The sequence below is a fragment of the Lissotriton helveticus genome, chromosome 6 (assembly GCF_964261635.1).
Source record: "Lissotriton helveticus chromosome 6, aLisHel1.1, whole genome shotgun sequence".
In the NCBI taxonomy this organism is placed as follows: domain Eukaryota; kingdom Metazoa; phylum Chordata; class Amphibia; order Caudata; family Salamandridae; genus Lissotriton; species Lissotriton helveticus.
Window position 1 is genome coordinate 1,429,544,574 of NC_136067.1, and position 26,912 is coordinate 1,429,571,485.

At 41.8% G+C, this 26,912-nt stretch overlaps 1 protein-coding gene across 3 annotated transcripts in view; it reads right to left on the reverse strand.

Moving 5' to 3' along the window:
* Positions 1–1,085: 1,085 nt before the first annotated feature.
* Positions 1,086–26,912, reverse strand: part of STX7 (syntaxin 7) — a 275,573-nt gene continuing 249,746 nt past the window's right edge. For all 3 annotated transcript variants that reach the window (XM_078649222.1, XM_078649220.1, XM_078649221.1), the window contains 6 exons: positions 24,682–24,819; positions 17,841–17,893; positions 13,771–13,867; positions 9,101–9,173; positions 4,088–4,170; positions 1,086–2,315 (listed from right to left, as the gene is read on the reverse strand). In XM_078649222.1, the coding sequence (XP_078505348.1) occupies positions 2,223–2,315; positions 4,088–4,170; positions 9,101–9,173; positions 13,771–13,867; positions 17,841–17,893; positions 24,682–24,819 (537 nt within the window). In that variant the 3' untranslated portion in view covers positions 1,086–2,222. The remainder of the gene's footprint in view (positions 2,316–4,087; positions 4,171–9,100; positions 9,174–13,770; positions 13,868–17,840; positions 17,894–24,681; positions 24,820–26,912) is intronic.

Below are 26,912 nucleotides of genomic sequence, written 5' to 3' on the forward strand. Positions count from 1 at the left end.
AACTATACTTGGAGGTCATCACGATTCCATACAATTGCAAGCTTTATATCCATTTTAGATTTGGCTCCCTTACTGTAACTCCTTTACAGCTGCTTGGCGACTGCAGTATTGCTCAGGTTGCCCTCTCAATGTTAAGGCAACTAGCCATATTTTCTTTGTCTGCCCCATGTACAACTCTTTCAGAATCAAATGGTTAGCTCCCGTTTGCTGGCTGCTTGGAACTCGATGCCACCAAGAAGCTTTGCGCATTTTAAAATCTGACTCTAGGCCTTTAGTTACTTGCGCAGTAGCCAAGTTTCTGGGTAAAATGTAGATCATTAGAAGGTCCGTATCAAAGATGTGAAAGCGCACATTCTTTATCTTTTACCAATTCTTTTAGTCCATGTTTTAGAAAATATTTAAATGTTTTTTACCCTTGTTTACAGATCTATTTTTAACATTGTGATTCCATGGTGGGTCATGCTACGCAATTATATTGGGGTGTAAGCCTTTGTTCACACATCTTTTATTCTCTTGACTGTTGATTTGTCATACAATTGCCGGAATAAATCAATTGGAAATTGATGTGTTGTATTTAATTAACTTTTGTGATTATTTATTCTGGATTCATGTACTGTATGCATTTGCACTTTTATGGTCGAAACGACATGAATAAAGTTTTATGAACGAATGAAAGACTGGACTATTAATAAAAGTAAGAAGTAAGTAATTAAGTCAGAGGCTGATGCATCACTGCACGTGTAACAAAATCAAAGAATAACTAATAACTATGAGTTGTACTTCCTCGATGTTCCCCTGCAAGGACAGACTGCTAGATTTGGTAGGAAGGCGTAAGACACAGGATGAGTCTCCTTAATTATTTGTAAAGACATTGATGACACCTAGTGTGGTTGCCATTGCCCAAACTGTATGAATAATGATGCTGTAAACTTTGAAAGGATGTACATAATGCCACCAACAAACAGCTACGCTCCATAATACAATTCTTGACAGACAAAAATGAAGTTTTAGGTCACATTATTCCACTGTGAGTGATTACATCACATTATACCAATACTTGGAAAAATAACAAAAATACCACACAATCAAAAATAATATTTTACTTTATTTGGAAACCGTGTGCTTCAGACTAGTATCTAAATAATGTTAAAAAAGTGTAATTTATGCATGCTTAATAATAAAGAATGCTCATTTATGGGAAATATAACGAAATATCAATATATGTTTCACACCCCTGGAATGACAGTACATTTTATGCTAAGTGATTTCTCGCTGGAACACCAACCACAAAAGGTTATGACATTTCACTGCGGTCCTACTTAATTTGATCTTGATATGTTTGTTAAATGCCATTTTTGGATATAAAACCTAAGTCATAGTGACAAAGCGCAATGCAAGACAGACCAGCTATTTCTACACAGTGTGGGTTAAAGAAATTGCTTTTTAGCAGCAGAAGGCACTGCAAAATATGTATTCCAGCATATGATCGAGGGAAACATGGCTCATGATTAATTCTGCAGTGAAGTAAATGACTACACATACATGGTCTAATGATGAATGCACATACAAGGATATAAATATGCGTATAGGCAACCAACACACAACATAATTAGTGCGTTAATTTCACATTTGTCAATGTTATGAAAACCCATAATTCAAGGACCTGGCCTCACTCCCGTACATTGGCACATTTTCAAGCATTGAGAAATACGTTAAACAAGTGGTATACAAAAAAATATATATACACTTGGTAAACTGTGCTATAGCCCTATAATGAGGGGTGGGGACAATTACAATCACACTCCTCATTCAGTCTTGTGGTTTACCCTTCAACACCCAAAAAGAAGATGCATGATTTAATGGGTGCTTCGAAATTACCCAACTTAAAATGATGTGCTTTTACAATAATTGCAGCTGCGATTGGTCCATTTGGGTGTTTTTCTTTCACCACTCAATGCTCAACGAATTCATTTTATATTTTATGTCACGAAATATGAAGGCTTTTAATCTCATCTTATTATTCATTCTAGTACATAATATTACTATATAATCATATTAGTGTAATTTAAAATACATACAAACGAACACAAAAAGGACCTTCTCCCTTCAAAAGGGAGTACGAATGCAAGGTATTGCAATGTCATTCGTCCAGGGATATACAATCATTGACTGTGGAAGTCATTCACCATAAATGATACAACACAAAGGCAATTTCCATTTTTTCATTTTGTGGCTTGCCAGATGATAATTCCTACAACCACTGCTACGACGACCAGGACCACAATGAGGATACAAATCTTTTTTCGAGACTTGCTCTGAAAGAAATGGAAATACATGTTTTAAAATATATTTTAGGCCTTTTCTATGCCCACAATAAAACTACTAATAGTTTATATTTGTATTTTAAATATAGTATTTGAGAATATATTAAGCATATAAAGACGTATCAAATTAATCAAGAAAAAAACAATTCACGAGACCAAGCAGCAATAACTCTTAACAATGTGTGACAAACCATATTAAATTGAGGCCTAGAACATTTAAAAACAATTTAATAAATATGTTTATTGAGTTACACCCATACACAGTATCAATTTTCATCTCAGCAGAATGTAGTTCACAATGATTGAGAAAGTAATGTAGTTCACAATGATTGAGAAAGTAATATAGTTCACAAGGATTGAGAAAGTAATGATGGCCGTTTTTCAGTAAAGTTCCAAGTAGTCAAAGTTGGGGCACTGAAACAGGACAAACCTTTAGGTGTCTTTATCCAACCCATTTGGTTTATACATGCCGACATCCTTCGGAAGGACTCAAACGTCTAAGAAAGGAAGTATATCCATGTGGAAATAAATGCAGGTAACCTCTTCTGTCCTTAGGATTGCAGAGGATTCTCAAGGATAGCTACAGTTTTTTAATCTTACACATAACTACAAATGTGTGCAATGTCCCCACTGTCTGAATTACATTCAACTTAGCAAAACAGGTGAAGTATCCAACACCTATGCTCAAGATATCCTTGAAAGTAAACTTAATACAGAACTGATCATAATTTGATTCTGATACACTTAAATGAGAGAACCACTTCCTATAGAGAATCATTGTATAATCATCCATCTCATTAGAACATTGGAATGTTGGGAGCTCCATTGAAAACAATGGAGTGCTCCGAGCTTCTAATGGCTGGTATAAGCCTGGAGCTCCAACATTCCAATGTTTCTTTGTTCACAGCTCTGGCTGTGAACAAAGGCTTCAAGGACCCTGAGGGGATTCCAATCCCCTCACGCTCCCATAAGGGCTTTGTTCTTTTTTGTTAGAACATTCTGCACTCTTGTGTCAGAATGTTCTAATAGCCTTATAGCCCTTCGTAGCTTGGCTATACCGGCTATTAAAGTCCCTCTCCCTTGTTAAAGGCCCTCGCCTTCTGCTCAGGGCCTTTAATGCTGGAGAGGGCCTTTAATAGCCGGTATAGCCCTCTACGGCGGGCTATAAGGCTATATTAAACTTCCCCATCAGCCGCTTTTCAAGAGGGACAACAGAAAAACTGGATATCACAATTAAGCTATAAATGTTAGGAATTTTATCAAAGCAACTACACAACTTAAGTGGCCTACAATTTCCAGTCTGAACGTTTCTAGTACTGCACGTTCCCAAGCCCCAAGGATGGCATCCACAATGAAGATTTCATTAAAGGTAAGCTAGACTTGAAAGTGTGAGTCGAAGTCATAGCCCAATACATCACATGCGGGATAGAACAAGCAGTGTACATTTGTTTCATAGCTCCCTGAACTCCTTGAGAAAATGGCAGTCAGATAATTTCATACAAGGCCCTCTACATAGTTGCCCATCAACAGACGGTAAACATTTAGCAACAGGTCAATAGTCTTCATTCCCTCATGCCCCCCAAAAGTGAGCTAACAAAACACTCATTACCTATCCATATCACTGACTCGATACACACACTCATCCTATCTGTTACCCTAACTAAAAATAATAAAATGTCACAAACATTACTTTGGAAAAAGCATGGAAGGCACACAAAATATTAAACAATGCTGGAATCTGGGGTTCATCACACTGGTATTACCTGATATTCCGATGCTCTTGCAAGCTGTTGGTTCGCCTGCTGAACATGCACTTCAGAACTCTCCACATTGGCCTCTATGCTGTCTAAGATATGAAAACATATGTCCATGTTCAATTAAAATCATTGTGTGATCCTTACTTTAAAAATGAAAATGAAATTGCACGTGCATTTAATATGCTGCTACTCAACAAAAATACGTAGATCCCTTAGGAGATTATAAACTCTTATTTAGGAACATACCTCGACAAGTATGGCCCTTTCACCTCTTCTCTCTTTCTACAGTGTCTATATGTAGAGCATGTACAACTGCCTTCTGTAATTTGAGCTAAGGCATGAGCAAACTCTTATTGAGACACAAAATAACTAATGGTATTCCAGGAAAATACGTGAAAATATTAATAGACTAAACATAGCTATGCATTTAAAGTTTTCCCATTCAAAATGTAAAGTGTTCAGTGACCAGCCTCAAAAGACGCTCTAATAATCAACTGTTCTGAACAATTTGCCCTGTTGTTTATGCGGACAGCCAAGAGACCACTTTGCATGAAAGGCGGAAGTATACAATAATATCCTTATTTATATCAATAATTTGCTATGCATCTGAACAGTCTAGAGTTGAATAAGTCTTATTGCTAAAGTGTCAAAAACCGTTCTGTAAATCATATGGCCAATCACATAGAAGGTATGGGGTTGAACTAATGAAAAGAACAGGGCAGGCAGTGTCCTCCTAGTTAGAACTAATAACCCGATGACCTTGTAGGTAAAATATCATAAACTACCTAGAAACACAGTAGCAGACATCTTCTTTGGGCAGAAAGTCAAAATATAATTTGCCGGATAAGGGAAATTATGTTTTTTCTTAAAATGGCATTGTCTCTTTACTACCACTGAGATCTACACCCAAAATGTCTTTCAATTCTTTTTTCACCATTGGCCAGTGAAAAAATAATATTGCCCCTTTGTAGCAATCCCCAGTTGCGTGTTGCAGCTCAGTGGACCAATGGAACCACTACAAGTATCTATATTTCAGCTTATGGTCACAAGTTCGAATACTACCAGGCAAGTCCCGTCCTCAGGGCCGGACTGGCCATAGCGGGCACCGGGCAATCCCCCGGTGCGCCAGACAGGGGGGGGGGGCGGTTTTGGGCCCCTGGGGGCCGTTTTTGTTACAGGGCCGTTTTTGCAGCATAGCTGCAAAATCGGCCCTGTACCAAAACCGGCCCCGGCAAAGAGCTTGGCGGCACCTCCAATCCCCCCCCCCCGAGAGGGGAGGGGGGCGGCCGAGCACTTTGCCAGGGCTGGGTGTGGTTCCCAGTCCGGCCCTGCCCGTCCTTCATAAGATCGATACAATGAGTGCCATTGAGTTGGTGGTTAACAAAAAAATATGTTATAAGCATCAGTTTGACAAAAGCAAGACGTGGGAGCAGTATGCAGTTTATCCGTGGGAAGATTGCAGAGCGTTTTTAAATATGCAAGGTCTATTAGCCTAGTGCCACGAAACCCCCCGAAGAAGGGATTAATTCCCGAAATGCATTGGGTGACTGATCATAAAAACGTGGCAAAAAGAAAACATGGATTTTCCTGTGTGTTTTTCAAGAGTAAAAGAAGAACGATAATGAATATAATGGATTGAAATAAAACAGTGTGAAGAAAGGATTAAAGAATTATGGATAAATTTGAGGAATAATTAGAAAGTGGATTACGAATTTGATTCATTAAATTCATAGGTTGTGCAGCTACACAGAGACCTAAATGTGTCTCTCTTTTGGTTTTCTCTACATAAGCATCAGTATACTCACTCCAAGGTAGCTCGAAACTACAGTTATTTTTTTATATTAATAATCCGATAGTTTATAAACTTCCTAATCAAGATAATTCTCATTTTGGAAAGCACACACATGCATACAGCCACTATGAACCAAGCTCTCCAACTAAAATTTCCAGCTTTTCTATGGGATCCAGTATGTAATATTATTCTATGTTGAGTCCTTTCAATTTATGGTCCGCTGACTTTTAGCTCTGTTTTTTAATTCCAATTTCTGTAAATTATGTGAGCTCAGAGAACGAACAAAAGCTGGATGATAGCAGCGTGTCTGAGGCCTGGAGAAACTCCTGAAGGCACTGTAATTGAGATTTAAATTAAATAAATTATCATCTGAACATTTTCTTAAAGGCAATACTATTGATTTATGAGTCACGCTTCTACATATGAAAAGGTTTAGCAGGCTTTTCTCAAGTGAGAAAACATATCTGTCAGTAGACTTATAAGGAAACTCAATTAAACCCACATCTGAATATTATTCAATTTAGTATGCAACAACAAAACCTCAATTCAATTAAAGTAGTAAAACTGCAAAAATCATTCCCTTAAATAGATATTTTGAAACGCTCAACATTATTTTAAAGGTTGAGCAACAGCCTATAACACATATTTCTTTTAGTCAATAGTTATATGACAGCTGAGAATTTCTCAAGACCAACTCCTATATTAGATAGTGAAATGTAAAGCAATAATCTGATGAAACTCAAAGTGCATTTCTATATGAATAAACTGGGATGCACACAACTCACTGACAGATCTTCTAATCCGCATATCATTTAAAAATCAGTAAAGACCTTAACGGTGTATTAGCCATACTAAAGATAATCTTTAGAAAATAAAAATGTAGGAGATTCCTTATTTAATATGTAACCTGATGACAGGATACAGCAGTTCATTGTTGTGCTCCAAATAACACTATCCAGAGCAATGGCAAAAATACACTAATTCAAAACAATTTAAGATGTCCCCTATTTTTTCTCGAACGTAAGCAGTCAGCATAAATGCACACATCTAATCAACAAGGGGATAATAGGATTAGTTCAGTGAGATGAGGAGAATCTGGAGGGAAAAAAGTACTTTTCTCTGTAGCAACATCAGAAGACAAGCAATTCCAGTGCTGGATTTTGAATAAAACATGTCAATTAATCAGGTGTATAGATGGTTTAGGTCATGTTTGCTTTTACTGCGCATGGAGACTGGAATAATGACAGTTATACCTATTGGTTCAAACACTACTTTTAAGTAGCTTTATCTTAAACCTATAAAACAGTACGGGTTAAGTCTTTTATATATGCACCGAATTAATACTCTCATTTTCTAATGCAACTCTGACAGATATGCTGCTATTGAATAAACATAAACTGAAAAAGATGAAGCATTACATCTTTGTGTTAAATATATGTAAATAATCTCTACATGGTGCTAAAGTAGCTTTATCACAGATTCATACCGTACTATGCTTTAGTACATTTCAATTAAATTTTCCTCTCTGAAGCATCTTCTCAATTAGGTATATTTCTGTAATGTTTATTATCATCTAACTGTTTTGGGCTCCTTAACCCCTTCCACGCTGGGCTAATTACCCTGCGGGGAGGGGCCACGTGGGGCGCCGCGGTGCTCGTGACGAGCCCAGCTCGTCATGCTGCACAGTGAAACTGTGCTCATGACTAGCTGAGCTCGTCACGACTCCGCCAACTCCCACGTAACGCCCGGACAGGCGGGGAATTAGCCCCACGTGGGCCGTCCGCGGCCGTTATGACGAGCTCATCATGAGCACAACTCCACTGTGCCTCATGACGAGCTGAGCTCGTCACGACTCCGCCAACTCCCATGTAACGCCCGGACAGGCGGGGAATTAGCCCCACGTGGGCCGTCCGCGGCCGTTATGACGAGCTCATCATGAGCACAACTCCACTGTGCCTCATGACGAGCTGAGCTCGTCATAAGCACGCAAGGGGGTCAAATGTTTGTGTAAAATTCTTGAGCTTATTTCCGCTTCTGCTCAAGGAAGTGTTGTGCAAATGCTTACTAAATCACATTTGGATTTCGGAAAAGTTTTGTCCCTGGAGTTTAGATGTCACTGCTGAACAGACTACAGATTGTGCACAATGCTGCCTGTAGAATCTTATGTCATGTTCCTCTGCCCATCACGGTTTCAATCCATCTGTGTAAGCTTCATTGACTGACTATCGAGAAGTGGGCCAACTTTAAAGCATTGTGCTTTTTGTACAGGGCTATGAATCAGAATGCACCAAAGTACCTTAATAGCGGTGTGACCCCATATGTTCCTAACCATTCCTACATTCTCGCAGTTTGGGCCTCGCTGTTATCCCGTGGGTGAAATTGGCGAGGCAGTGGGGACGTTCCTTTAAATACTTAGAACACAAACTGTGGAATGCATGGCCTCTCAGGGTATAAACCTCCACCTCTCTAGATATTTTTCAAAAGAAGGTGAAGGCCTGGCTATTTTAGGTTCTGCTTGGGCAGCCACACTCTTTATAAATGCAATTAAATTGTAATGGCTATTTTAATCTATGTGAAGCTAAGCTGATATCGTAATTTTTTATTTTCTGTGTGACAATGTGAACAGTCTAAAAATCCACTGTTTTGATGCATTATTTCAACACGACACATACTGCCCTGCTTCCTACACTGGGTTCTGAAATCACCATTTGACAAGTCTATTGGAAGGAACTTAACGAAGACACAAAGCAGAGGCTAAAAATTAAGAGGTGGAAAAAACACAAAGTGCATGATGATTGCAGCAGCATGAAATAAAAAGATTGGTTACATTGACAGGATGGAGGAGAAAATAAATTAGGTGCTCACTGCTGAATAAATACGAAACCAGAGGTCACTGGGGTATGTTCTGGGCTGAAGAGAAAAAACAGGTGTAGAAAAATGGGAGGTATGGGGGGATAGCCCAGTAATGCAAAGCTTGGGGATATGGGTGCTGGTGGGGTGGGGTGCCGCTGCATGGAAGCCTCTCTGCAACAGTGCATGGGTGTAAACCAGATGAGGGAAACTGATCAATGTGATTCAAGAGAACATTAACCCAGATGCAACAGAACAGGCAGCTTTGAAGCAAAAGCAGAAAGAAACCTAGATTTATAGTTTAAAATTTTATAACTGAAATGAGTGGGAGGGGGTGTAGAACTAGACCTACAAGAGAAAAAGAATAGTGCGCTTACCTATCATATCCCCTTGTTCATGGATCATTGCTCCCAAATCCTTAAATATTTCATTTATGTTCAGGATATCTGCCTGGAAAAAAAAACAATTCTTTGTTATGTTGGATTTAATATCATTTATACTCAAATATGCAGCCACGGTTGTGTTGAATTGCCACATATATCCATAGTTTAAAGTGAGCCAGGAGCATCGGTTTAAATCAAAAGTGGCTTCTTAACCATATAAAGCATTTACTTAGGGTCGTAGAGGTAGAGTGGCACTATCAAATCCAATTGTGCATTTGTTACGTCAATAATTTCCTTCTTTGCTCGTAATGAGAGTTGCTGGAGTTATGGTGTTCCATTGGCTGCATTTATATAATATGTTGAATGCAGATATCTTTTCTTTTTGTCCATACTAATCCCTTTGTTTGGGGGCACTCTCTGTGTCAGCCCTCCAATTATCATCTTTATTAATATATTTTATATATGTATAAAGTACACTATCACCAAAGGTATAGATGCGCATTACACAGTAACAGTCATTGCGACTCAAGGTCTTTCATAAAACTGGAATTAGCGAACAAGGAGGAGGAAGGCAAAGAGTAGGGTGAAGAGATAGGATATATATAGGCCAGTAAACAAGGAGTTATAGTGGGGCAGGGGACTATCAGAAGAACGAGAAGAGTTATAGTAGGGAGTGGGAGAGAGAAGGGGAGGAACATATTTTGTTTAATGCGCCGGCTGCTTCCCACTTGGCAAGTACGTGACAGCAACCCTGAGTACATGAATCTTACAAGGGGTCCTAAACTCTCAATAGGTCGGAACGAGAAACAGAAAAAGAAAGGCCTGATTATGTTGTGATGTAGGTCAAATAAGCAGACGTGGCTAAAGCATATTCTATTTTTTTTTAAATACTTCTTTATTAATTTGGAGTAGAAAAACAGTAGCAATGTCACGCAGTATATTTTCAAGTTCCCTCTATAACGTTCAAAGAGATGCACTCACAGGTTTTAAAGCAAAGAGAACTGAGTGTTACAATTAGTGATATATAAATGTTTGTGATGTTTGGGATGACTGTACACAAGTCGTAGAACTCCGTCTATACATTGAATACATAAAACAAAGGAACCATTGCAAAGCAAAGTGTACCGAGTCCAGTATAGCACTTCAAGTGCTCACAGTGGCCTGTTGCCAGTCTAGGGCTCCACCCTCTCCAAGTACTTTTGCCAATCGGGGGCGGGGGGGGGTGGGGGGGGGGGGGGGGCGTCCGGCACCGAACTCCCATAACTACCTTTCCTCAGTGCCTGCTGTTTTCCTAATATGCCAGACCACAGATCTGTCAGCCACAGTCCAGCTCATGGCGATCCTGCGGTTAGCCAGAGCCAAAGCTAAGTCAATAGTAATAATTTGTATTTGGAAAGCGTGAACATATCACCCCTCAAAGGTTTCAAGGTGTTGGGGCCCGTCAGGCAGATTAAGTGAGCTATTGCCCAGAGTCACATGATGCTGAGCTGAGCTGCTGGCGGCGCCAGGGATCTAACCGCAAGCCCCGCACTCCGGAGTCAGCCGCATTGGACACTGCGCCATACCCTCCCTCCTAAGTCGAAGAATTTATTAATAGGCTTACGGGCTGCATAGCGAGAGGTGAAGCCCAATAAACAATGTAGTCCTTTCCTCTGGAGCAGGGAGCCCGAGGCCTCACAGAGGAACCACAGTATTACGTCCCAGTAGGAATCCTATGTTAAAGCACACTTTTTATGAGAACATTTTCTGAAAATGCGAAGACCCTCTATCAAATAATTCTTATATTTTCTCTTAAGTTACACATTTTTCAAGTCTCACGTATTAGTAGTCTTTTACATACTTTATTTTATCTACCTAAATGTGATCTTTCGAATGCATTAGTATTTTGTCATTTTTTCTCCTGGTACAACAACATTTTCTGTACTTTGTCCTGGTGTTTAATTTTGCTTTTATCGTTCGGAAGTAGAAGGAAAGGGCTTTTAAGGTACATTATCATCATTTATTTATCTAGGACCCATGAAGATGTGCTAATGCGTAGTACTGATATCTGAAGTGCAAGTGAGCAGGGAGAGAAGATTGACTATCATTCTCTTAAAATTGCACTGCTAATGGAAAGAATTTATGAAGGCACAATATAAGTACATTAAATGAGAAAGAAAATCCTCAAGCTACATGTTGAGGCTTCCCTTTTCAAGATCCATTTTAAATGATTGCAAGTAGATGTTATAACTGCAGAAATAATAAAATCAGACTATGATTTGCCCTAAATGGCGTGGGGTTCCCTCAGATTAGCTGTTCCATAATACTATAACAAACAGATGCTGTTATATCCAGTCAACTCTACACTGCGCCTATAGTAATGGGTCAGGCTGACCGATACCGGCCTCTGGGAGGAGTTAGCATAAACAACTTCCTGGATGGGAAAAAGAGTCTCTTTTAAGTCCTGAATTTGCTAAAAAACAAAAACAAAGGCAGTACATGAAATACGTCAGTAGATAGGTGGGAAAATCAAACTAGGCCACAGGGGGCCAGATATTTAAATTACACCCATGTAAGATCTTAGCAGAAAGAAAAAGATATTTTGGCTGTATAAAGCTAAAAAGTGAGTATAGACTGGGATCCCACCATACAAGTAGGTTCAAGCTATTGTCCTGCCTGATAGGCTATAGCATTCAGAACATTTGTACCCAGAAAATGCAGTGCCAGCGGTGTACCAGCCACCAATCTTTCAATAAATCAGCTCTTTTTAAAAAAAAACAGAAATCTCTGAAAAAGATTAAAAGAAAAGGTGTACTCAATTCCAGCTAATATTGTTTTAATAATTCTTCTAAGAACATCTTTACGTAATTTCAACCGGAACCAAATTCACGCATGACCCTGTGTAGTTTCCCACAGTTCACAAAATCATTATTCTGCACGCATTGCTGTTGGGACCATCATTTGCTAATGACCACAGAAGACACCAGTTGTTTAGGTTAACACTTGCATATGCAACCTCTCTCAGTGTAAAGCTGCACACATTGATTATAAAGTCTTCCCTCACCAGAATTCTCCAGTCATCCCATAGTACACAGCAATACCATTTTGTTCTGTGGCGGCTGCTCCATTTGGGCATGGAGGTGGGAAACAATTAAACAACACCCAATCTAACACAACATGTAGGCTAGCTGATATCTAGAAGTGTGTCTACGCTATCAAATTAGTCACAGCTCTTAAGTGGGTTTTAAGTGGCATTGCATAAGCTGACCATTATTTGGGTTTTATACTGTGGAACAGACGCACAATTACTCACAGATTTCTGGTTATGCCATGATGAGAACCATCTGACTCTCCCTCCATCGCCTCACCGTCTGCTTGTCCTAGATGTATCCCCATGTAACAGAAAAGACACTCTAGAGCCCCTCGTACGGGCTCTTCAAAATTCCACTTCCATCTCTCATTCTCAAGAACAGTCACCCTTTCTCTTTTGGTGTTGAGTCGTTGAAGGTTGTTAGTATGTGCAGTGTCAATGTAATCAGCTGCATTTTCATTGTTGTTGGTATATGATAGCGAAAAGGGATGCTTATAAGCATGCTGTGCATGAGTGCACAAAGTTTACATCAAGGATGTGTTCTCATTCATAGGAACAGGCTGCTTGTAATCATTGTATCATTGAATAAATGTCCTTGCCCCTTGCACTTGCAGATCCACCCATGTTACAACCTTCTCCTCGCTTCCACAGAGATGTGTCAGCTATATCAAGCTCAGCTGATATGGGGAGTAGCAGGCGACATTCTGGACTGAGGTATATACGATCAGCAAAGGATTGAGCTTTCTCTCACTTAGAGAGTCCAGTTGTGAGCTACCTACTCTTGGGACCAGACCATAGCCTGCATCCAGTTTTGAGTAGTCACACCTGTTTTTGGACAAACCAAAGTTAACAGAAATGCTCAATTTGGGCTTGCCAGGGTACAAGATGCAGTGTTTATTGGCATCACCAAAATCCCTGAATTTCATGAATGTATTACAAGTCAACGTTATGCCTTTCACAATGAGTGAACCAGCAGTGTAGCCTTTATGAACCGCAGTACAATATGTGCTTGGCGGGCTCTGAGAGTACTGTGTTGATGGGTCCTGTCCGGTTTGCGGGGCAGGTGGATGCATGTTCAGGACACCATCGTGGTTACAAACACAGACAACAGACACTGTAACTTTACCTACTGCCCATCAGCCAATGAAACCCTCATTGTATAATTGGGAACTGAGGCAGGTCTACTTGAAACATAAAGCATTTGTCAGTAGAGGTGAAACATTGTTTTTGTACACGCAGAATTCAGGGGAGATTAAAGAATTGAGACTGAAAAGTGGAATAAATAGCAATATTTTCTTCCACTTTATCATACTCTACTGTAATTAAAGCTGTAATCGGGTTTGTACCTGGTTACATTATAAATAAGAGTATTTTCCAATTACTCTGCCATATGTGCGTGCATCTAGGAGTGATTCAGGGACATTCTTATTTTGTTTATATACCAAATATGTACTGCTTGTAAGCATCCAAAAGTCTTTGCACGTCAGCATTTTTTTCTTCAAGTCCACATGCTCCTTGGTTTAAACAGGTGGATTAAGTCTATATTGTCCCTTCTGTTCTGTACATTAGAGAATTCTACAGTTTAATGGCGTACCTCAAGTTGTCTGATAGAGGTCTCTCTCTCTTCGATGAGGCGAAGATCATCTTCTGTAATATCTTCATACTGTGATTGAGCTTGAGGCTGGCTCTCACTGCAGACACAAAAATACAAGTTTGGTTTAAAACCCTTGCAGCATGAACATATCATTGAGAAATATTCAAGAAGGTTACAAGAGTCATTTATTTAAAAAGAAAAAAATTAACTGATTTTTTCCCCCCTAATCACACATGGCACCTAAAACGACTTCGCCCACAACACAGCTTTTCCCCATATCCCGCACATAAGGAAGACAAGGCACCGCAGATAAATTACATTGGCTTTTAATCACATAGACCGGGTTCATGGGGCACTAGACAGTGCCACTAAGTAGGGGGTTCACTTTGGTCACAACTCTGATGATATGACAGAAAGGACCGTAAAATATGGAACACACAAAGTGGACTTGCATAAATTTCGCCTTCACAGGAGGAATTCACAGTAGTGCAGGGGAGGAAATCACAGTAATGCAGGGAAACAAACAGGCTATAACAACAGAGCATTTCCAAGACCTGCAGAGCGCGGTCATTCCCAAAAAGTACACAAAAATATCCATACAAAAATAGAGCAATATATTGGGTTAAGTTCTTGACAGTTAGTATAGGTATGGCATCAGGCCAACAGCAAGAAATAACTTTACTGGTCACCTTAAAAATGCATTATTTGCAAATAATAATCTGAGTATTTGTGTAAATACAACACCTCGTTGTTGTTTCGCCTAAGGGCTGGCACGGTAACATTTTTATTATGTTTCCCGTTGGGTCTTTATCAGTCATCACATCTTAAACCATGCCCTTGTGATGGTATGAGTACACAAAATGATCTGCATTTTTTTATTCTTCTGTAAATTTTATATAAAATATATTAAATGGTTTTTAGCATATTTTAGAAAACGAAGACCCCTTTCTTTAGGGGATTCATATATAATGCTGCTTTCTTTGGACACTGATGAATTGGTCTTCCGCACGAGCACTTTTTTTGAAATTGACAATTCGCGTCCGAAAAATGATGGAAAACCCATGAAATCGATATATGAACCTGTATAATTTAAAAATTTTGATATTGTAAATTGTTTTACAAAGAGTTTATGGGACGATTGAAATATATTCTGTGCTTTTATGAATTTTAAGAAATTCGAATAAAGTTCTTTGGAATTTGAATTTTGAATTTGAACACCTCAATATGTACTTTTTCACACCTTTTCATTAAATTCATCGCTTTTATGGGTTGATGGGGTGGCAATTTCAAATATATAGGTAATTAGTTTTAAAAATCCAAGAATATACAAATCTAATGATTGTTTGAAAAGTCTCAGGGCCAAGAAGTTTTTAGGAGTCTGGCCAAGAAGTTTTTAGGAGTCTGGACAAAACATTTTTTTTCTGTACTGGAAAAAGAATGCAAGACTCCAAATCTATTAATGTTTGGAAGAACTGACAAAATTAGCCACCTAAGAAGTGTGTCACTTGGAATAAAAGGTAAAGAAACTAAATTTAGAAGCACTTGAAATGTTGTCCTAGATATTTGTTCAGGTATTATTGACGTTGTTGGCTCCCCCAAGGGAATGCGCACTAGGAAATCTCTTTGATGTGCATGTAGTTTCTGGACTGTTCCTATGAGGCACAGGGCCAAGAAAGATTTGCATATGGCTAGGTTCAAACTGAAATGGCAGGTGAGCAAAAAAAACGATGGATTTAGGCCCATATCTCCGTACCGGGGTGAATGTATGACATTGTTCTGCATTCTGGCCATCAATTGTTCTTTTTGCATTTGGCACCCCTAGTGGGACGGGTATGCCCAGACATGGGTCCTGTGCTCTCCATGCCACTGCAGTCAAGCTATCCTCGCTGATGAGGGGTGAAACCCCGAAACCGCTCATAGGATGATTGTTTTAAGTCCAGGGAGGACCTGGCCTGGCAGTTCGGGCTGGACAGTTCCATTGGGCGCAGCATCAAGAATAATTTACATATGGCTGGGTTCAAACTGGAATGGCATGGTAAGAAAAAAAACGATGGATTTAGGCCCAGATCTCGTTACTGGGGTGAATGTATGACATTGATCTGCATTCTGTCCTTCAATTGTTCCTTGTTTATGTAGTTTTGGGCACAAATATTAGGGCTAGGAGATTTAGATCAATTCAGCTAATGATTCCTATCACAACAGTAGATATATTGTCTTGATGAAAATGTTAAAACTAAATAGACTGAGCAGGTTCAGATTTTTCTACACACGCTTCAAACAGCTGCTCCCCTGGATTTTATGAAATGGTCATTGATGCGAGAAATGGTCATGGGTTATAAACAAAACGTAGGATATCAGCCTCAGAGTAGTGGTAAATGCAAACCCTTTGGATATTACAAAATCATCAAATTCATATTTTCTTGTTGAACTTTTTCTTCCAAACCTATCTGTGACTGTATTCCTAATAGGATCATTAGGACAACCTTACATATATAGGAAGCTACAGCCCTCCCACGAATTTTGTAGGATAAAAGAGGTTGAATATAGAACAGAACTCCGTATATTTGGAGTGATCAAGAAAGGGCTTCTTAAGGAAAGGGCGACTTTACCAATATTATTTAAATAAGGACAGAAATAGACCTAAAACCATGAGGGCCAAATTGACAACTACTGTCAACGATGTTGGGCTTTGTGTCTAGTGGACTCTATGACGGGCAACTAAATGCTGTAAAGGAATTTACAGTTCCAGGGTTAAAGGAGCAAAGCTTGTGGAAGACTACATATTAGAAGTACAGTTCTACTGACAGAAGGTTTAAAATGGGTTCTGATGCACACCAGCAGATTACATTCAAAGTATTCACAGGCCTACCTATGAGGTCACTCTCTCAGAGTAACTGCACTTTATCAGGTATGACGAATGCTATCCCCTTGGGATGATGGGAGTTGGATGGATGAGAACATCTGATTGCCAAAAAATGCTTTAAACATTTTCAGAGATTTGACACAAGGTTCTGAACCTTTAAAGAAATTCTTTTTGACAGGGATAATTTATAGGTCAAATTTTATGAGCCAACAAGACCTGTTGGCACTATCACTGTTACCTTCCATCAAACGTGTGAAAATCTTTTAGTCTTAGGAAGCATATATATTATTATTACAGTGAGGATTGACGAGTTACAACCACATCAGCATCCAGGTGTCAGTACTGGACCTGGTTAGACCTGTTATAGGTAGGGAAGATCGCAGATCGATTGGTATCCTCAGGAACACTGGGAAGAAATGCCCAGAGCGTAACAAAGATAGCAGCTGCAACAGAAGATATTTTCAGAGAGGCGCTAGACAAAACTAAGGTGAATAGTCCAGCTAGGTTATGTGACCTGTCCTACCACTGATGCATGATGTTGTATACTTGCAAGTGTAATATATAAAATAATTGCTATGTCACTTGCTCTAGAGAAATGTGCCTATTCCGTCTGCGCAATAACTCCCTCAAAACACCTCACTTCAAATTTAGGAGAAAGGGCATGCTGATGTCCACTGTGTTTCAGCAGGAAGGTGGCAGTGGTGAGGGCTTAGAACCAAAGACAGCCAGGAAAAAAAACATTTTTTTGCACAAAAATGGCCAAAAGAGAAGCGCACACAAAATTGGGGGAAGACAGTTTCGGGGACATTTGGGATTACTGTCAATATGACTTCAAAAAGTAAACTCTGGATGGAAACCTTTTATTATATGGTCAAAATAAATATGTATCCATAGGCAGCCTTTTACCATATCCTTATTTTTTTCAAATGTACACTTGTATAATCTCACCTAGTTATCTGGAAATGATTAAAACGCAATTCTCGACTTTCAAGGTACAGTTCCAGACGAAAATACCACGGAAGAACAATGAATGTGTATCCATGCAAAACAAGTGAATGAATTGAATGAACCATTTTTAAACAATAGTGAGTAGTACGCCAATCCCTAGATCAAATAAGGTAACTGAAATTGCTAGGACATTCTCTAGGACACAAATAAAGAAGCCTGAATTATAAGAAAAGTATAAAATAAAAATAGGTATACTAACGATGCCCAGGACACTAGAGCTGCTTCTGTGGAATTATCGTCAGGCACACCAGTCTGAAAAATGAAAGGAAATGCAATATGGTTGAACCTTTAAAGTAAGGTGTAAAAGAAAAGGATTGCAAAAACACAGCACATAAATCCTGATGCATAAAACAAGTTCCCTTTTCAGACTGGAGAGTTGCAAGACCTGTGATGAGGAGTGAACCATAGTTCCAAAGCATGCGTAGTACTTAATAGAGGGCCCACCACCCAACAGATACAATTATGTGCTACCACACGGTGTTTAGCCAGTACAGGAACTTGGTAAAACATTATCCACCCTACAATAGGAACACTGATACAGGATGGACGTGCCAAGCACTGCTTTAGTCAGGGTAGTACTACGATCTGTGGTATGCTAGCTTCTATGTTCTCAACTATGAAATCAAATATCTGGTACTCCTTATTCCTCAAGTATATGATTGCGAAGGATGTGAGTTTCTTTCTACAAACTATACAAAGCATCAATAGACACTTAATTTCAGTCAATAGTGTAAGAAAGTATTAGGGTCCCCCTTCCTGCAGGGATGGTGCATATGGAATACCCATACCTTCGAGGTGACAAGCTGAGGGGACAACTCTTTAAGTCTAGAAGTCTACCCCCCTTGAAACTGGGGCGGCAGGAAATTCGTTATGCCCCTGCTTTCAGTTTTTATAGTAATAGTTTTATGGGTCTTGACATGCTGTGAAGTAATGTGAGATGAGTGTAGTAGAGCAGCTGTCTTTTTAGGGGCCACATACTTCCGTGATTGCAGAACTCACACTTACAGTGAAGTCTGTCTGGCCCACCATGAAAGGTGCAACCATGTCATTACTGCTACCGACTAAGCCCCAGTGACCCTAAAGAGCAGACTTATTTTTGAGTATTCTGGAAGGACATGTGGACAGCTCGACCCCAGCACAAAGGGCAGGACATCATCTCGTTAAAAAGTGATCAAATGCTTACAAGTCCTAGTATATTTCTAAAGTCTGAAGGGGAAGCTGGATGCCTATGAGATAACAGTGTGTAACGGTCAAGTCGTTACGTCCCCGTGAGGCAGAGCCCCTGAAGCGCCACCTGACATTGTTGCACTCACTGGCCAGGCGTGACCAGAGGGTTTAAATAAAGGGACCGGAGTCTATCGAGACTTCCGGTCCATCCCAGTAAGCAAGTGTTGTGTCCATTATTTCAGTGTGGTCCGTTAGCCCCCAGTTTGTATCCATAACGCGTCACATGCGAGAAGTGGAGAAGTGTGGCTCACTGGTTAGAGGAGGCAGACCCTGAAGCAGAGGTCAGACCCGGGACCAGGGTTCAATTCCCGACGCGGCAGGGTCTTGTGCCCAAATATCCACGGACTCGATAATTCTCGTTTCGGTGCCTACTCGAACCACGGGTTCACACTCTGCAGCTCTGGGCATCAGCTTGCTTAATCTCCACTACGGCCCCCCCGCGGCGGGATGCCTGGCTTTCACCTTGGGGATGCCCAGTACGGGTATCTCACGGGAAAAAAAAGCCAAGACAGGTTCCCAAGGCAAGCGCCGAGATGCCTACGGGTAATCGAGCGCTATATAAGAACGCATAATAATAATAATAATAATAACATGCGATGCAGCCCCCTTACACTGGTGACGAGGGTGTAGATCAGGTAGCCCGCATCGTGATAAGGCAGCACACCCCGGAGAAGGAAGAAGCCGCGCCTGCACTGATCAACGGCAGCGACGGCAAGTACAAAGAAACGCCAGGAGGCGGCGGCGCTAATTAGGTGAGTAGCGCGTAATCAGCAGACAGGCCGAATTACCTGACAGTCCCCCAGAGCGCCTGCACATATCAGAAGGAAACCAGCGTGAGTCATCGAAGAATCTGCAGCGCTCAGCCCGGTGCGCGCATGCGCAGAAGGATCAGGGGGTCAGAGCATTCCAGGCAGCGCGAGGGAGGCACGAAAGTAAACAAATGAGACAGCAGGCAGCCTCTAGTGAGCACGAGGGAGGAACTGAAGGCAATTAGCGCTACCGTGCCACCACGCAATAAATTAAAAGCACAGAGGCAAGGCAGACACGTCAATAAGAAACAAGCACTAGCAAAGGCAACTAGGGAAAATACAACAAGCACTGGCAAAACCAGAGAAGCGTAACGAAAGGAGGAATAACACAAGGGCAACACACCAACAAGCATTGTCAACAGAGAGCAACGCAACACCTGAAAAGCCAACAAGCATTGGCGAAAGTAAAAGAGAAAAAAAAACATCTGAACGGGAGCCACAGCCACAAGAAGACACACCTTGTCAAACCAAGCTGCCCCAGCAGCTCAACAACAGGCTGCACCACCTGTGCAACCACCACCGCCTCCAGTGCACTCCCAGATCAATGCCCTACCGCCGTTCAGTGAGCTAATTGATCCATCTACTGCGTCACCGAGGTGGACAGTATGGGTTGGCCGCCTGAACAACTACTTTGTGGCAACCAGAGACGGACGGGGCCGTTAAGAGATCACTGCTCCTACACTTCGCGGGGGATGAAATATATAAGCTATTTGCACACCTCCCGGACACTGGCGCGCCCACTGCCTATGATGCAGCAGTCAGGGCCTTAAACGCCCACTTTGACCCCCAGCTCAATCCTCACTACGAATGCTTCAAGTTCAGACAAGCACGACAAAGAGAAGGGGAGTCAATGGACACCTTCCAAGCACGCCTCAGAGAGCTACTGAGCACGTGCACCGAGGATGACCAGACCAAGGAAGTGACGGCATAACTCATCCAAGGCTGCCGCAACAAAACATTACGCACGCTCATACTTCGCCAACCACGGATCACCCTAGAAGAAATCCTGATTCTCGCACGATCACATGAGCTATCAGACATTTGAGCAAACGCAATGGAAGCCGCGCTTAACCAACAAACCGATCCAGTAGTCAGTGTGAAAACGGAGCGGGGTGACGCCATCCGCACACCCGGCTCGGAGTGGGCGAGGAAGGTAGTTCACCTGAACATCACGACGCACACCGTGCGGTATTGTGGGAGAGAAGAACACAACCAAGATGGCTGCCTGGCGAGAGGAAAGAATTGCACCAAGTGTGGAATTTCTAACCACTTCGCAAGTGTATGTCGAGGAGGCTCCCAAGGCAGGGGAAACCCCGGAAAGAGAACGCTAACAGGGGCAGAGAGACCCCTCTCACTAGAAGGACCGACAACATCGCGTCAATTGAAAGCACCATCTCACCATCATCCGCGCCTAGATGATTCCTCAACAGAAGAGGACGAAGAGTGCTATTTTGTGTCATTTGCAAGTGACCTAAAGAGAAGACGAAGACAACAGCCGAAATGCAACATTAAGATCGATGGGTCACCGGTAACCGGCCTGATCGACACAGGAGCAACCGTTAACGTGATGGGTCTGCAGCACTATAAAAGCCTAAATCCAAGGCCGCAACTTACTTCGTCCAAAATCCCAATCCTAACATACGGAAGTCAAAAACCGCTTCCGCTCAAAGGGAAAATGGTGGTTCAGGTAAAATCGGAAGACCAAGAAGTCACAACAACGTTACACGTTGTCGATAGAGAGGCAAATTTACTGGTCGGGAGCCATACTGCGGAAGACCTTAGTCTGATTGTGTTTGCCAACTCAGTGAAAATACTCCAAACGGATGACATCCTAGAGCTATTCCTGCAACTATTCAAAGGGCTAGGAACCATCAAGAGACAACCAGTAAAGCTACACATTGACAAAGCAATACAACCAGTAGCACTAAGACACCGGCGAATCCCGTTTCACATCCGACCGCTGGTCGAGCAAGAACTCATAAAACTGGAACAACAGGGAGTGATTGAAAAAGTGACAGGCCCTACTCCATGGGTGTTGCCCATGGTCATAGCCGAAAAACAAAAGCAACCAGGGAAAACTCGGATCTGCATAGACATGAGAATGCCCAATCAGGCCATAAAACGGGAGAGACATCTCACACCAACGGTTGACGACATACTAGCCGATCTCAACGGCTCGCAATGGTTCTCAAAGTTGGACCTAAATGCTGGCTATCACCAGTTGAAGCTAGCTGAGGAGAGTAGATACATCACAACATTCTCGACCCACCTTGGACTCCGCCGATATAAGAGGCAACATTTTGGAATGTCATCTGCGACTGAGATTTTTCAAAATGCAGTGAGAGAGGTCGCAGGACTTCAAGGTGTCCTTAATGTAAGAGACTATATCCTGATTCATTCTAAGACAATCTAAGAACATCACCGACGACTCAGAGCCACCCTGCAGCAGTTAGCAGAGCACGGTGTGACCCTTCATAAAGAAAAGTGTCAATTCTTTCGGAAAACAATTGACTTCTTTGGATATGTATTCAGCTCAGAAGGTGTCAAAGTAGACCCCAGTAAGTCTCAAGCTATTCAGCTTGCTCCTGCCCCCGCAAGTGCGTCAGAAGTAAGAAGCTTCCTGGGGATGGCTACGTACTGTGTAAGGTTCATCCCAAATCTAGCTACGATTGCAGAACCTTTGCAAAACCTCACGAAGAAGGAGACCCCGTGGCAGCGGACGTCCGATGAAGACAATGCATTCAATCAAGTAAAATTGGCCCTGTTGGACAGTACCACGATGGCGTAGTTTGACACTACTCGGCCCACGGAGGTGCTGGTTGATGCCAGTCCAGTTGGTTTAGGGGCATTACTTACCCAAGAAACAGACCCAGGGACCTGGGTCCCGTTAGCGTTCGCAAGCAAGGCACTCACCGCAACTGAAGCTCGATATTCACAAATAGAGCGAGAATCGTTAGCCGTCAAATGGGCATGCAATCATTTTCATTTATATGTGAGTGAACACCCCTTCCGAGTGGTGATAGACCACCAACCCCTTCTGCCATTATTCAGAGGGACGGCTCCTCACCCACCTCCCAGGATCGAAAGGTGGGCCATACAATTACAACATTATCAGATGGACCTCGTATACCGACCTGGGGTAAAGAATCCTGCTGATTTTCTTTCTCGCCACCCAGCACTAACAGCCGAACCAGATGTCGACCAAGAGTCGAAGACCGAATAATTTGTTAACATGGTATCCCAATGGTCGTGTCCTCGTGCAATGTCGATTGACGTGATAAAAGCACACACAGACACCGATGTAGTCCTCCAACGAGTTGCTGGGGCACTGAAGAGTGGATCTTGGAAAGGTTTCCTAAAAAATGTCCAAGGTTGGAATGAAACCGACAGAACTTGCCTAGGTCAATTCTGGAGAGTTCATGATGAACTTAGTGCTGCAGACAATGGCGTCATCCTGAGGGGTTCACGAATCGGGATCCCAAAAGACTTACAAGAAAAGGCCACAATTCTCGCACATGAAGGTCACCAAGGCACCGGAAGAATGAAGTCGAGGATGAGGGAAAAGGTGTGGTTCCCTAACTTAGAGGAAAGTGTAGCCACAGTAGTTCGCAACTGCAGAGCCCGTCAGCTCACAAGCAATTCGGAAGCCCCAGCTCCAATAATCACGGAAGATCCAGCTCCGTCGCCTTGGTCATGGATCAGTCTTGATTTCGGAAGCTTCCCTGATGGAAGAATCACTGTGGTCCTAGTTGACAGTTACACCAAATATCCCATAGTGGAAGTGGTACCGTCTACAAGCTTTGCAAACATCCAACCAATTATGAACAAGTCATTTGCTCTATTCGGCCTGCCTCACGTCCTCAAGACAGACAACGGGCCTCCGTTCCAAGGCAGCGAATTCAAAGACTTTCTGAAAGAACTCAGGATAAAACACCACTGGATTACTCCACAGTGGCCACAAGCCAACGGAGAGGTCGAGCGATTCATGCGAACCATCAACAAAGGTCTGCGCATAGCAACAGCGGAAGAGAAGGATCCGGAAGTAGCTCTCCAACATTTCTTGAGGGAGTACAGAAGCGCACCGCACAGCACAACGCAACGATCCCCCTGGTAACTCATGTTGACTGGCGCTCCGCGTGACCTGTTACCCATGGCAGATAACTGGGTTCCTGAACCATACAACCCGGTAAACACACAAGAAAGAAGGCGCACTACCAACGACAAAGCCAGTTGGCGATGAAGGGCGCGCACCCGACTGATGGTCCCAGGGAGTTCCGTACTAATCCGGACCCGGCGGCCTGGTGGGAAGTTCCGTACCCCCTATGAGCCTGGGCCATGGGTTGTGAAATCAACAAAGGGAACGGCCATCACCGTGGAATGAGATGGGGAAGAAATAACAAGAAACGTGTCCTGGTTCAAACAAATTCCACCATTGACCAGAACACTTCCAGCTACTGAAACATCAATGAGTGTGAAGCCTCAAGCCGACACACTTGAAGACAATCCAAGTAATATGTCAGCAACAAGTCCCGCAAGGCCATCGCCATCTAGAATAACCAGCCCTGGCTGTGCGACAGGGGACCGACAGCTGATGAACCATGGACAAGACCAAGAGCTCCGCCAGCGCCCATATAACCTTAGGCCGAACCCACGGCCCAACCAGAGACTCGCAGGTTTTGCATGTTAATGTTTGTATTTCTATTAAAGGACTGATTTGGGATGGGATGTAACGGTCTAGTCGTTACGTCCCCGTGAGGCAGAGCCCCGGGAGCACCGACTGACATTGTTGCACTCTCTGGCCAGGCGTGGCCAGAGGGTTTAAATAAAGGGACCGGAGTCGCTTGAGACGTCCGGTGCATCCCAGTAAGCAAGTGTAGTGTCCATTATTTCAGTGTGGCCCGTTAGCCCCCAGTTTGTATCCATAACGCGTCACATGCGCTGCAGCCCCCTTACACAGTGCACTGAATAAAAGTAATGTACATTTCATTTACAATAAATACTTACAGATACCCGAGAGCTTGCCCGAGCCCGGGCCACCAAGTCTTTTTCTTTATCAGCTGCTTGCCTTTGGATCTTCTGAAAGTTTGTCAGTGCTGTGGTTAGCTCATTAAGAAGGCGGTCCTTCAGCAATTTCCTCTGGCGCTACAAAGAAGCGAGAACACATAAACAAGTGTTTTCAACCTTGTAAAACTGAACTTAAAGTATCACATCCTAACATGGCAGTAACCTGTAACTGCATTGTCTATAAGGTCTAAACAAATAAAAAATGATTTAGTCATTACAAAAGTGCAATGTAAACGTGGTACCCATACATATATAGATTTTTTACTGAATGATACAAAGCCTCCTTGGAATAACCGGATTAAAAATAAAGCCTGTTTAGATTTTTTTTCTCAATTCACTGAAAAACAGAAAAAAAAATGTAGAAATAAGGAGCTTTTACTTTTGACATCGCAAAACCTAATCTGAGATTTAGTTATCTTAAGTATTACAAGGTAACATGCCAGCCCAACCAATGGAGAAGGCAAGGGCTCAAAATTCGTTTTATAAGCTACCTTCTTTTGAAGGGGGCCCCTTCATGTAGACTATCATTCACAGGTAAATACCTTGTTTTCATATGGACCACTTGCCGCTCAGAGTGCTATTCTTTCTTGTGTTAATAAGTCAGTCCAAAATAAGACTATGGATGACCTGGATCTGTTGGTTAATTACAGCAAATCATTTGTAATGCAGATTGGTCCTAAACTAGCCAAGTCCTATGGTTTCATGATAGTGGCCATGCCGATCTCAAAAACTGTTTTTCTTCCTACCTGTGGGAGTGTTTGATGTGGCTCCGAATTGGCCCTTTGATAAGTTGAAAGAAAGGGGATTTGGCCAGGGCGAATGCCGCTGTTTTTAACTTTGCTACTAGACTGGGAAGCAGACCGACTGGGGGACTCTTGCAGATCTGCGAAGCTAAATTCATCTCGAAGGTTACCTACAGGAGTGAGATCTGAGGCTATACCGAGCAGGGTGCATTACATCTTGTCAAAAATACCTTCCTGAGACGGATACTGTGCTTACTGCCGGGCATCCCATCCTTTGTAATGCATGAAGAACTAGTCTTGTCCTTTCTCTCTTATGTGATGGCTTTTCAACGCATATCGCTGTGGATGGAAACGCCCTTAGTAAGGAAATTTTAAGAAGCGGTCTTTCCCTTTATCATACTAACCGCATCTGTTGGCTCAAGTCCGTCCGAGAAGGTTTCATCAGTCTGGGTAGGGCAGACCTATTCGAGCGCTCAGAGGAAATTTGCTGTAGGGATTTGATCTGGGTGAAGGGAAATGTTTTTTAAACCTTACGTGGGCCAGAAAGAAGTAGAGTTTATGAAGTGTAGTATGCTTAGGTACCTTTTATTGAAAACTGTGTCATCAACTGAACCTTACCTTGTTTAGTTTAAAAGTATTTATGACTGTTTTATATTGACATGATTTCGATTGGACCTCTTTCACTATCATTTGGTCTAACCTTGTGGGGCACATAGAGGGCAGTGCCTCCCACCTTGTGGTTGCGATGGAAAACCGCTACAAGACATGATGCACTTTTTAATGTTTTTTAGTTTTTACGAGGCACCTAGAAAGTCTTTTATTATTCCTATACTTAAAAAAGCAGGTTTTAGGCAGGTTAGACCTGATTTTATCTTTTTACAACTGCTTTTAAGCTATTCAGTTTTCAGTATTGCATGTTCTTAGCTTTTTAAGGGTTGCCATAAGGCTCAGGTCTAGCCATTATGGACAATTACTTGTCACTGTGATAACATGAATTTGTTTTAACACGATCTTTGTTTATAATCTTGTATTTTAGGGGGCTGTGATGGATGTTTCCATTGCACTTGTAATAATGTTTACCACCAATAGTGTTTTTTATTGATGTCCTTGATGTCCACACCAATTTTGTACTCTCCACTTTTGACATAGCGCTAGATTAACATCCCTGCACATATGGGCCAGTGATGGTCATATTACACTGTTGTCTTATGTATCAGATGGAGATTCTTTTATTTGTGTTTGTTTGACTTTTACGGTTTTCACACATGCTCATATTAAAATTGTATTGGAATTTTGAGTTATGTTAAATACTTTCAACAAGAGCAATGTTCATATGGACTTGTTAATTTACAAAGCTCACAATAAATGGCTAGTGAGTTGTGACATCAGTAGCAATAAAATAACTATAAACAAATGAAGAAACGGTCT